We start from the raw sequence: 13,336 nt of genomic DNA on the forward strand, positions 1-13,336 counted from the left end.
CTATGCCAAGTTCTGTATGATTATCACTCAATTGTGATGCATGAAAAAAATTTCTAGTTAGAACAGATTCCCTAGGTGAAAAACTTGAAATAAAAATATGGCTTTTCTAGCTTTAAACAACAACAACAGCAACAGCAGCCCATAACTGGTCAAATGTAGTTAAGTCTCTTTCATCTAGATTGTTCAATATTTAATTTCTCCAACATACTCTTTTAAGGAAATTGGCTGATTTGGATGAAATTTAGGTTGTGCCTAAATGCACATCAAGATATCTCAATTGAAACAAAATGGCAGCCCACTGCTGTTCTTTAAAGAGTGTATCTTGCAGAGTTTTGAGGGGATTTTGTAAAAATTAGCATGTTGGTAGAGATTGATAGAAGTATGTAATTATCAAGGATTTTGTGAGCTGCATACCCTAGAGCTAATGATGTTTATAAAAAATAAATGTCTTAACATACAAAGTTTCTTGAATAAAATGAGCTAGCATACTTTGAAAAGTAAAAAATGTTTATGTGAGTCTTTATCATTATCATCATAGAGAACAAAAGTGGAATGCTTAAAGGGAACATATCAAGTCTTCTGGGGAAGGATGTATGGAGGGTGGGATGCAGGGGGGAGGGAGGGGGTTCTGATTGTGAGCAGGGCTATCCCTGGCCTGCCTTACATAGGCATCAACGACGACCTAGGTTGACACTGCTTTGCCAGGGCCTTCTGAGCAATTGTACAGGTGTGGTGAGATATAGCATCTACGATAAGAAATGTCCAGGTTCCAAAGTTACCCCCCTGAAATGGGCCCTGAGGGCTCCTCTTCGTTTCTGCTCATGTGCTAGCTCTCTGCTTTCTTCAACTCCTTCCCTTACCAGTCTAGACCACATGGTGCAGCACTTGCATTTTTCCTTTTTTTATCCTTGCCCAGCATCCTCTTCAGTAAAACTCTGTCCAGGCTGTGAAGCAGAGGGGAGGACTTCTGCTGGGACCCGTCCACAGCCCTATAATCCTTCAATAGCTCTCTAGTCTGCTCTCTCCCTCATCCCCCAGGAGCTCCAGGCACCCCAATCCTTGCCTCTTATTTCATGGAGTAAATGGAGGGCATAGAGCAGAAATCCCCTCCAAGTCTTGATTCCTCTCCTCATAGCAAACAAATTTGCCTGGATCCACCCCTCTGCTGACTTCCTTCTCGAGCATTCGAATGGGAGAGGTGTCTTCCTTTGTAAGGCTAACACCTTTGCAGGTTTCTGCACCTGACCCTCTTTCCCTGTGCTCAGACACCTCTCTTCACGGGTCATCCCTCTCTCTCCTATATCTTCAGCTTCTGTCTCTATTGCTTTCAGCATATTCTCCCACAGTTTAAAAAAATCTCTTCTTTTGGCCTCCCATCCCTCTTTAGCTGTCATCCTTTCTCTTTCCTTCTCCTTAATAACCCAGCTCTTTGAAAATCATTTATATTCACTGTCTAAACATCTGACTTCCTGTTTTTATCTCTCTTTTTTAATCATAAAAGTAAGACATATGCACATAGTTCAAAGAAAAGTTAAACAGTAGAGAGTGGGCTTCAATGAAATAAGGAAGTGCCCACCCTTTTTCTCTTCACCCTCAGCTCTATACTTTGGAGGTAACCACTTTTAATAGTCTTTACTTTAAATTCTTCTTGTGGTTTCTGCCATTATCTAAATAATATGCCTATACTCTATTTCTTTTGGTGTCAACTTTCAGTGTTAACTATTAACTTTACCACTATGAAAGATGAGGAATTTAGCTCTTTCATCTTCCCCAAGTTGTAATTAGTTATGCTATTATTTGTAGTTCTTTATTGCTTACTGTTAGTTTTTACTAATGAACTTCTATTACCTGTTCTATTAGCTTTAGACAGCAGTCGTGCTCCATCGCATAAGAATTAGAAATTAGCAATCCACACACTATCTTCTACTTGTCTTCCTTCCAACTCCCGTTTCTCACATTCCTAACACCAGCAAAGTTTATAAATTCGGCTCTGTAAACTGTCAATAAGCCTTCCATGTTTTGGATGTAGGTTATTTCTAAAAATCAAAAACAATCAGTGCTTACAATAGTAGGATTTTGTAAACATTATTTTCTATAGAACCAAATAATGTCATTGGCCTCTCACAGGGCAAGAAATAGAATCTTACGTTGCTGATTCTCTACTGATCAGTGTCCTGAGCATCAGGTCAATGGATTCTCTCCTGTCTTCTACCAGCACTCAAAATCACGTCCGATTCTACTTAGTTTTCTATTTGGATTATGGCTTTACTTGTCTAAACATTTTCTTATGTAGGAGACTTTTTTCTCTTGGAATTTCTGCTGACCTTTTATTTATTTAATTTTGTTAAAAGAAGAAATACACCTTTTTCATCCCTTCACTGGGATTTTGAAGCTTCAGCTTCATATGGAATGGGATCTACTTTCTTCTTAAAGTCACTTTTACACAAATCCTTCCTGTTCTAACTTGAACCAATTACTTTATAGACACAAGTGTCACCTCAGTACTTCTTTCGGTGGCCTGCTGTTTCTTGGAGCCCATGGCTTCCTCATCTTGATTCCCTCTGGTTTTCTTTTTCATTTTCCCTGAGTAACTACCCCTTAAACATTTTTTTCCCCAGAAATGTGCATATGAGTTAAATTTCCAGAGTCTTTGCATATCTGAAATTGTCTTTGCGTCCTTTATATATCTTATGTCCCACATTTGTCCCTCACACTGAGTATGGAATTCTATGTTCAAAATTACTTTCCCATAGAAATTCTATTCTAGCATCCAGTGTTCTTGAGAAGTCTGTTAGTATTATGATTCTGTATAGGTGAAATTTTTTCTCTGTCTTTGGAAACTTTTAGAATCTTTTCTTTATCCCTTTTCCATATATCCTGCTTAGCCCTACATGGGCCCTTTCAATTTGAAGATTTGTGTCATTCTTTAGCTCTGATAGAATTTTTTCTTCATTTCCTCCTTTCCAGGTACTCTGTTCCCTCTATCTGGAATGACTTTTAGTTGGATGTGACAACTCCTATATCATCCATGTTGCTTAATGTTCATCTCATTTTCTGGATCTTTGACCTGTGTACAGTGTTCTGGGTAATACCCTTGACTTTATCTTCCTGATGTTCTATTGATTTTTTTTTTGGTAGAGTCAATCATATTTATAATTTTCAGTAATTTGTTCTTATTTTCTGATTGCCACTATTTTATAGTGTTATATTCTTGTTTTATGGATGTGTGAAATCAACCCGAATAATCTCTTCAAGCATACTATTTGGATCATTAAAAGTGTTCTTCTTCTGGGGCTGCCTGGTGGCGCAGCAGTTAAGTGCACGCGCTCCGCTGCGGCTGCCCGGGGTTCGCAGGTTCAGATCCTGGGTGCGCACTGACGCACCGCTTGTTAAGCCATGCTGTGGCGGCGTCCCATATAAAGTAGAGGAAGATGGGCACGGATGTTAGCCCAGGGCCCGTCTTCCTCAGCAAAAAGAGGAGGATTGGCAGATGTTAGCTCAGGGCTAGTCCTCCTCACACACACACACACACACAAAAAGTGTTCTTCTGTTTTTGAAACTACATCTTTCTCTTCTAAGTTCATTTGTACTATCGATTGGTCACTCTCTGCTCAGTCTAAATCTACCTGAATGATTTCCTCTTCACCAAAGGTTTGATTCAGTACAGTTCCGACTCTCAAATCTGTCTTACCCTATGCTGCTCTCCCCAGAATCATGTTTGTATCTAGCCGCCTGCTAGAGAACTCTACATAATGTGCAAAAAATTATCTTTTCCATATTCTCTCTCTCAGGTTAACTACCATCATCTCCTTAATTGTTTAAGCCAGAAATTCAGACATTGTCCTTGATTAGTTCCTTCCCCTCTCCCCCATTTACCAAGTCCTGATGATTCTCTCTTCTTAATATCACTCAAAACAGTTTTTTCCATCCTAACCAACACGACCTTGATCCAGACACTCATCATTTTTCATTTTGAACTTTTCTAAAAATGAGTCTGCCTCGTGTCTTTCCCACGCTTGAGTTTCTATTGCCTTCAGGGTAAAAATCTAAATATGGTACTACTTGCCTCCCCAGCCTCCTTTCCCAACACTTTTTCCTCTAAGTCTCATGCTTTACTCTAAACTAGAAATAGTTCTCTAAATATATTATGATTATTCATGTTCTGGCATTTTTGAATATGCTGTTCCTTCTGCCCTGTATGCCCTTCCATGCATCTTTACCTGGAGAACAATTTCTCATCTTTTAATTCTCAACACAGACATATCCTTCTCTGAAAAGCCTGCCATAACTGCCAGCCTGGGTTAGGTACCCTTTTTCTGTGCACATTTAGCCTCCTGTTCTTACTTGTGTTATGGCACTGGTAATAATAGTGATAATAGACAATTGAGCACTATTGGACCAGTCATCATGCAGTATTGTTATTATTGTGTTAGTATTAACATAATATTATAGCACCTTGCTTTGTCCTCAAGAGAACTCTGAGAGAGGTTTTCACAATCTATTGAGAGATTGAAGCACAGAGAAGTTAAGTAACTTGCCCAAGGTCACAGAGCTAATAAGTGGCAGAACTCTAGTATTTGAACCCAACTTCATTCCCCTAGAGCCTGTGCTGTTTACCTCAGTGCTAGAGGCCGGTGGGTCTCACACTTGATCGTGCCTCAGAATCATCTGGAGGGCTTGTGAAAACACGGATCTCGGCCCCCCACTCTCCGAGTTCCCGAGTCAGTAGGTGATATTGATGCCGCTGGTCCACAGACCACACTTTGAGAACCACTGCTCCAGCCTGCTAATCACTTTCTCTATTGGGATCGTCTCTTTACTTGTCTCTCTCTCCAGCTAAAATGGGAGTTCCTTAGGGCAGGAGCTGGCTTTTTTTGTGGTTTGTTGTTGTTTTTTTTAAGATCTATGTTCCCAGCATCTAGCAAAGTAGTTCTGACAGGTGGTAGACCCTCAATGAGTGTTTATTTGAATGCATGAGTGAGGAAATGGTTCTGGCCTCTTATTTAAGTGTATCTTCTGCCCGAATGAAATTTCTGTGTATTTCAAGAATTCTCAGGTTTTATCAGTCACACAGCTGATTGGCATGCAGGGGACATATACTCAAAGGTTTTGTAAGGTTCATTGTTGATTGCATGATTTTAAAATACTTTGAAGCCAAAAGTCACATCTGTTCTGTTTGGCTCATTGTTCTTTCCCGAGTGGAACGCTCACTGCCTATTAGTTCAATACCATCATCATATGGAAAGAGGCTCTTTGGCCTTTTAGCAGATCTGAAAATTTCTTTCCTAAAATGGCACCTTCCTTGATGTAAAATGACTCCATCATAAGTGTGATGGCTTATAGGAATTGTGGGACATTGACTTTCCAGTAGTAAAGCTTCTTAAAATGCTAGAATGACATGGAGTAGTTGAGGAGGAGGTGGGGGCTCCTCACCTCAGCCAGCTCGGCTCTATGTCACCTACAACCAGGCATCAAGTGGAAAATGAGACGTTTCTGACGGCTTGAGAACTTTGTTTCTAGCAGTAAAATTTGACTTATTGATCTTTTTATATGTTACTTTTCTTTTGAAATAGGAACTACTAAAATATTTTTTTACTATAATAGGATTTACGTGAACTTATTGAAAACACGCATAGACAGGTGAACCACCTTTGTGAAATCATTTCAAAAGGTCAACATCCTTGGGAGAAACCATTATCATTCAACTGCGTAAGTGTTATAAAAACATTTTTACTTCTTCGATAAACCTCTAGTTCCTAAAGATGCCAATCAGTTAGAAGTGAGTGAGAACTAATAACTCTGTGAGATTGCAAGGCTGATCTAGAATTACTTTAGCAGCCCCTAGAAGACCAAACCTCTGTGGGAAGAATGCTGAAGTTTAGGCTTGAGAAATTATGACACTGAACATTTTTATGTTTGTAACCATAACGTATAAAATGCAATCAAAATGTAGGGTTGAAGAGGAATAAAAATCATATAATAAAAATTCAGCATTTGTCTTTAATTGTGGAAAACGATATTGCAGGGAAAATAGGTATTCATGCTTTTACACACTTTTTAATTCTCAGTTTCACTCACAGGTGATTTATACTGGGTTTGTGTCATTTTAGAGGTCAACTGGATTTACACAAAAAAGTTTTGATTGTATACTTCATGGAGAAATTAAAGTGCAGGAACCAGAGAAGAGAGCTTAACCCATTCTGTTCTCTTACCTGGACAGGGAGATGGCAGCCCGTCTTTACCAGTGGAAAGACAGGAAAGCTGTGTCCAGACCAGCCCTGAGGGCACATCGCTTCAGTCAACAGCACTCCCGGAAGTGCAGCAGCTGGGCCTCTGGGATAGTTCACTTCCCAAAATCGTCTCTGTACATTCGTTACAGCCGTTTTACACACCAGGCGGCCCAGTACCTGGTCTCTCTGTCCTCTCCTGCCCTGTGGGTGAAGGTGCTGAAACTACCAACAGTGTTACCTCGTCTGCCCAGCCAACTCTGGCAGTACCTACACCAGTTCTGCCACAAGGAGAACCCAGTCTGGCCAACATCCCTGAAATAATGAAATATGCAATTTTGCTGGGAAATAACAGCATAGGTCCAGACACTGTCTCGTCATCTCTCGGCATCCCTCCCAATTTTGGTGAGTTTGAAGTGTCACATGTTATAAATAGCATCCTCTAATCTAGATTAAAAAGCATCCTTAATGCAAACTAGCAAGAACTATTCTTTTTAATTAAAAGTTTTATATTGAGATAATTGTAGAGTCATAAGCGGTTGTAAGAAATAATACAGAATGATACCCTTTACCCAGTTTCCCCCGATGGTAGCATCTTGCAAAACTATAGTAAAATATCACCACCAGGATATTGACGTTGATATAATCCACGGATCTTATCCAGCTGTCCTCAGTTTGACTTGTATTCATTTGTGTGTCTGTGCATCTAGTTCTATGTGATTTTATTATGTGAGAAGGTTTGTATGTCCACCACCAGAGTCAAGGTACAGAACATTTTCATCACCACAAGGATCACTTGTGTTGTCCTTTTATAACCACACTCATCACCCTCTGGTGGCCCTGCCCTCCCCATTCCCCTGTCCCTAACTCTTGGCAACCAGTGATCTATTCTTCATCTCTAGAACTTTGTCACTTCATCATTGTTATATAGTTGGATGCGTATAGGATGTAACCTTTTGATATTGGCTTTTTTCACTCAACTTAAATCCCTAGTGGTAACCAAGTTGTTGCATGTATCTCTAGTTCCTTCCTTTTTATTGCTGAGTACTATTCCATGGTATAGATGTGCCATAGTTTAACTGTTCATCTGTTGAAGAAAATTTTACATTTTTTTTTCCAGTTTTTGACTCTTAGGAGTAAGGCTGCTGTGAATATTCATGTACAGGTTTTTGTGTAAATAGAAGTTTTCATTTCTCTGACATGAATACCCAAGAGTGCAATTGCTGGTTATAGGTTGATTGCATCTTTAGTTTTATGAGAAACTACCTGTTTTCTAGTGTAGCTATACCATTTTGCATTCCTGCCAGCTATGTATGAGTGATCTGGTTTCTCTGCATCCGTATTTCTGCTCTTTCCATTGTTCTTTCTTTCTTCTAATGTTTCATGATTCCGTCTTTCATCATACTTTTTCTGATAGGTTTTCCTTTAGTCTTTCTTTAAGAATGAGTCTGCTGGGGACAAAATCTTTTAGTTTTCCTTTGTGTGAGAATGTCTTTATTTCCCCTTCTTTCCTGAAGGATAGTTTCACCCAGTATAGAATTTGCGGATGAGAGTTCTTGTATTATAGCTCTTGAAAACTTTTTATTTATAGAAATGCCAGGAATAGGAGAAACCAGCTTTGAATCAATCAACAGCACTGAATCAATATATTACCCAACTTCATTGGGAAATGACAGTGGCCAAGATACTGCCTCTTCATCTGACTTCATCCTTCCCAATTTTGGTGAGTTTGAAATGACACATATTACAAATAGCACTGTTTAATCTAGATCCAACATCCTTAATGCAAGTCAGTGGTAGCTCTTTTTTTAATTAAGCTTTTTATTTTGAGATACTTTTAGATTCACGTGTAGTTGTAAGAAATTATACAGAGATCCCATTTGTGCTTTACCCATTTTCCCCAACGATAACATCTTGCAAAACTATAGTAAAATATTACCCAGGATACTGACATTGATTAAATCCACGTTTGTGTTTGTGTGTGTGTGTGTATTTGGTTCTGTGCAATTTTATTCCATGAGTTGGTGTAACTGTCCACCACCACAGTTGTGATACAGAACACTTCTGTCATCACCACAAGGACCCTTCATATTGCCCTTTTATACCACAGCCACCTCCCTCTGGTCACCCTTTCCTCCCACCCTGCCCCATCCTAACCCCTGGCAAGCAATGAACTCATCTCCCTTTCTATAATTTTGTCACTTGAATATTGTTATTTAAATGGAATAGAATACTATATAACCTTTGGGGCATGGCTTTTTTTCACTAAACTTAATTTCCTGGAGATTCATACCAATTTTGCATGTACCAATAGTTCTTTCCTTTGTATTATTGAGTACTATTCCATCGTATGGATGTACAACTGTTTATCTGTTTACCCTTTGAAAGACACCTGGGATATTTGCAATTTTTGGCTATATCAGGTTAAGCTCTATGAACAGTCATGTACCAGTTTTTGTGTAAACATAAGTTTACGTTTCTTTTATTATTATTATTATTTTTTTTTTGTGAGGAAGATCAGCCCTGAGCTAACATCCATGCTAATCCTCCTCTTTTTGCTGAGGAAGACCGGCTCTGAGCTAACATCTATTGCCAATACTCCTCCTTTTTTTTTCCCCCAAAGCCCCGGTAGATAGTTGTATGTCACACTTGCGCATCCTTCTAGTTGCTGCATGTGGGACACGGCCTCAGCATGGCCAGAGAAGCGGTGTGTCAGTGCGCGCCCAGGATCTGAACCCGGGCTGCCAGTAGCAGAGTGCGCGCACTTAACCGCTAAGCCATGGGGCCGGCCCCTACATTTCTTTTAGATGAATGCCCAAGAGGGCAATTCTGGGTCATATTGTAATTCCATGTTTAGTTTTATAAGAAACTGCTAAAATATTTTTTCAGAAGAGCTGCACCATTTTACCTTCCACCCATAATATATAAGTGATACAATTTCTCTGCATGCATATTTCTTCTCTTTCCATTGTTCGTTCTTCTTGCTGCTCAAAGATCCATTCTTTCATCATATCCTTTCTGTTTGAAGATTTTCCTTTAGCCTGTCTTTAAGGGTATGTCTGTAAGGGACAAGTTCTTTTAGTTTTCCTTCATGTGAGAGTGGCTTTTAGTTTTCCTTCATGTAAGAGCATCTTTATTTCCCATAAATTAATGAAGGATAGTTTCGCTACATATAAAATTAATGGTTGAGAGTTCTTTTCTTAAGCACTTAAAAAGTGTTCTTCCTATATATATGCCAGAAACAGCAGAAACCAGCCTGGAAAACAACCTTGAGAAAATGAATTACCCAACTTTATTGGGAAATGACAATGGCCAGTGTTCTTCCTCTTCATCTGTCAGCCTCCCACCCGGTTTTGGTGAGTTTCACATGCTACATATTACAAGTAGCACTATTTAACCTAGATGCATCAACATCCTTAATGCAAGCTAGCGGTAGCTCATTTTTTAAATTAAACTTTTTATTTTGAAATAATTTTAGATTCACATATATTTGTAGAAAATGATGTAAAGAGATCCCTTTTGCACTTTACTCTTTTCTCCCAATGATAGCATCTTGTAAAAAGTCACAACAAAACTATAGTAAAACATCACAATTGACAATGATATAATACACAGATGTTATTGAGATACCCCCAGTTTTACTTGTAGTAATTTATGTGTATTTATATTTATTTCTATCTAATTTTGTCACAAGAGTAGGTTTGATATCCACCACCACAGTCAAAATACAGAACATTTCCATCACCATAAGGATGCCTCACCTTGCCCTTTTATAACCACACCAACCTCTCTCAGGTCCCTGTTTCCTTCTCCACTGTCCGTTCCCTAACCCCTGGCAAACCCTGGTCTCTATAATTTTGTCACTTCAAGAGTGTTACATAAAGGGAATCTTATGGTATGTAACCTTTGAGGATTGTCTTTTTTTTTCACTCAGCATAATTCCCTGAAGATTCTTCCAGGTTGTTGCATGTATCAATACTTCCTCCCTATTTATTGATGAATAGTTTTCCATGGTTTCAATATGCAATAGTTGTTTTTAACCATTCACCCATTGAAGGACATTAGTTCTTTTTTTTTTCCAGTTTTTGGTATTAGGAGTTAAGCTGCTATGAACATCCATGTACTGGTTTTTGTATAAACATAAGTTTTTATTTCTCTGTCATGAATGCCAAGAGTGCAATTGTTGAGTCTTATGGTAATAGCATGTTTAGTTTTATAAGAAACTGTCAAACAGTTTTCCAGAGAGGCTGTACCATTTTTCATTCTCACTAGCAATGTATGGGTGATTCAGTTTCTCCTCATCCATATTTCTGTTCTTTCCATTGTTCTTTCTTCCTTCTTGATGCTCCAAATTTCCTTCTTTCATCATATCCTTTCTGTTTGAAGATTTTCCTTTAGCCTTTCTATATGGGTAAGTCTGCTAGGGACAAATTCTTTTGGTTTTCCTTTGTTTCAGAATGTCTTTATTTCATCTTTTTCCTGAAGGATAGTTTCGCCTTAGGATTCACTGTTGAGAGTTCTTTTCTTTCAGCACCTGAAAAACTCATACTTATAGAAATGCCAGGAAAAGAAGAAACTGGCCTGGAAAACAGCTCTCAGACAGTGTATTACCCAGCTTTAGTGGGAAGTTTCGGTGGTCCAGATACTGGCTCTTCATCTCTCTCCCTGCCACCTGATTCTGGTGAGTTTGAAATGATACATATTTTAAGTAGCACTGTTTAATCTAGATCCATCAACATCCTTAATACAAGCCAGTTGCAGCTCTTTCTTTAACTTTTTATTTTGATGTAATTTAAAATTCACATGCAGTTGTAAGAAATAATACAGAGAGATCCCATTTATGCTTTACCTATTTTCCTCAATGATAGCAGCTTGCAAAACTGTAGTGTGGTGTCACATCTGGATATTGACATTGATACAATCCACAGATGTTATTGACTTGCCTCCAGTTTTATTTGTATCTGTGTGTGTGTGTGTGTGTGTACACGTTCATGTGTGTAATTAGCACTATGCAATTTTATCACATGAGTAGGTTTGCATGTCCACCACCACAGTCAAGGTAGAGGCCATTTCCATCACTCAAAGATCCCTCGTTATTGCCCTTTTACAACCACACCCACCCTCCCTTCCCGCAAGATCTATCCCTGACACTTGGCTACCATTGAGCTCTTCTTTGTTTCTATAATTTTGTCTCTTCAGATTGTTATATAAGTGGAATCATACCCTATATAACCTTTTGGGATTAGCTTTTTCACTCAGCTTAATTCCCTAAAGATTCATCCAGTTTGTTGCATATATCAATAGTTTATTACTATTATTCCTGAATAGTATTCCGTGCTATGGCTATACTACATTTTGTTTAACTGTTCACCTGTTGAAGGACCTCTGGGTTTCTTTCAGTTTTTGGCTATTAGGAGTAAAGCAGCTATAAATATTCATATATACATTTTTGTGTAAATATGAGTTTTCATTTCTCAATAGGTCCTTTCTATCGATGAAGAGTTTTCCATGATATAGATATGCAGCAGTTTTTTTTAAAAAAACATTCACACATTGAAGGACATCTGTTTTTTTCTTTCCAAGTTTCTGGATACTGCAAGTAAAGCTGCTGTGAACATTCATGTACTGATTTTTGTGTAAATATAGGTTTTCATTTCTCTGTCATGAATGCCAAGAGTGCAATTGCTTGATCTTACGGTAATAGCATGTTTAGCTTTATAAGAAACTGCCAAACAGTTTTCCAGAGAGGCTGTACCATTTTACATTCCCAACAGCTATGTATGGGTGATCCAGTTTCTCCCCATCCATATTTCTGATATTTCCATTGTTATTTCTTCCTTCCTGATACTCCAGGATTCCATCTTTCATAATATCCTTTCTGTTTAAAGATTTCCCTTTAGCTATGTTTTTTTATTGAGTTTACACTGGTTTATAACATTATATAAAAATCAGGTGTACATCATTATATTTCTGCTTCTGTGTAGACTACATAGTGTTCACCACCCAAAGTCTGGTCGCCATCCATCACTGTACACATGTGCCCTTTTACCCCTTTCACCCTCCCCCCTTCCCCTCTGGTAACCACCAAACTATTCTCTGTGTCTATGTGTTTGTTGTTGTTTTTATGTTCTACATATGAGTGAAATAATATGGTATTTGGCTTTCTCCGTCTGGCTGATTTCGCTTAGCATAATACCCTCAATCCTTTAGCTGTTTTTTAAGGATAACTCTGCTAGGGACAATTTTTAAAAAAATTTTCCTTTGTGTCAGAATGTTTTTATTTCCCCTCCTTTCCTGAAGGATAATCTCACCCAGTATAGAATTCACAGCTGAGAGTTCTTGTCTTTCAGCAGCTGAAAAAATTATGCTTATAGAAATGCCAGGAAAAGCAGAAACCAGCCTGGAAAACAGCTCTCAGACAGTGTATTACCCAACTTCACTGGGAAATGACAGTGGCCCAGATACTGCCGCTTCATCTTGCTCCATCCCACCCAATTTTGGTGAGTTTGAAATGATACATATGTCAAGTAGCACTGTTTAATCTAGATCCATCAGCATCCTTAATGTGAGCTAGTGGTAGCTCTTTTTTAAATTAAACTTTCAATTTTGTGGTAATTTAAGACACACACATAGTTGTAAGAAATAATACAGAGAGATACCGTTTATGCTTTACCCATTTCTCCCAACAATAACATCTTGCAAACCTATAATAGAACATCACACAGGATATTGACATTGATAAAATCCCTAGTTTAATTGTATTGTATCTCCCTAGTTTAATTGTATTGATTTGTGTGCATGTGTTTAGTTTTATTTGATTTTATCACATGAGTAGGTTTGACGTCCACCATCACAGTCAAGATATAGAACATTTCCATCACCATAAGGATGCCTCATCTTGCCCTTTTGTAACCATATCCATCTCAGCATAATTCCCTGAAGATTTATCTGACTTGTTGCGTGTATCAGTAGTGTATCTTTTTTATTCCTGAGTATTATTCCATGGTATGGATGTACCACGGTTTGTGTATTGGTTCACTGTTGAAGAACTAGATTTTTTCCAATTTTCAGTATTACGAGTAAAATTGCTCTGACTGTTCATGTATAGG

General features: G+C 38.4%; 1 protein-coding gene across 1 annotated transcript in view; it reads left to right on the forward strand.

Moving 5' to 3' along the window:
• The window catches only part of BEND2 (BEN domain containing 2), a 51,717-nt gene that overhangs the window by 13,280 nt on the left and 25,101 nt on the right, over positions 1–13,336 (forward strand). The window contains exons 5-9 of the mRNA XM_087427678.1: positions 5,605–5,709; positions 6,221–6,632; positions 7,819–7,954; positions 9,444–9,583; positions 12,578–12,727. Of these exons, the coding sequence (XP_087283804.1) occupies positions 5,605–5,709; positions 6,221–6,632; positions 7,819–7,954; positions 9,444–9,583; positions 12,578–12,727 (943 nt within the window). The remainder of the gene's footprint in view (positions 1–5,604; positions 5,710–6,220; positions 6,633–7,818; positions 7,955–9,443; positions 9,584–12,577; positions 12,728–13,336) is intronic.

The sequence above is a fragment of the Ceratotherium simum genome, chromosome X (assembly GCF_057802395.1).
Source record: "Ceratotherium simum simum isolate JZ-2026a chromosome X, ASM5780239v1, whole genome shotgun sequence".
NCBI classification, from domain to species: Eukaryota; Metazoa; Chordata; class Mammalia; order Perissodactyla; family Rhinocerotidae; genus Ceratotherium; species Ceratotherium simum.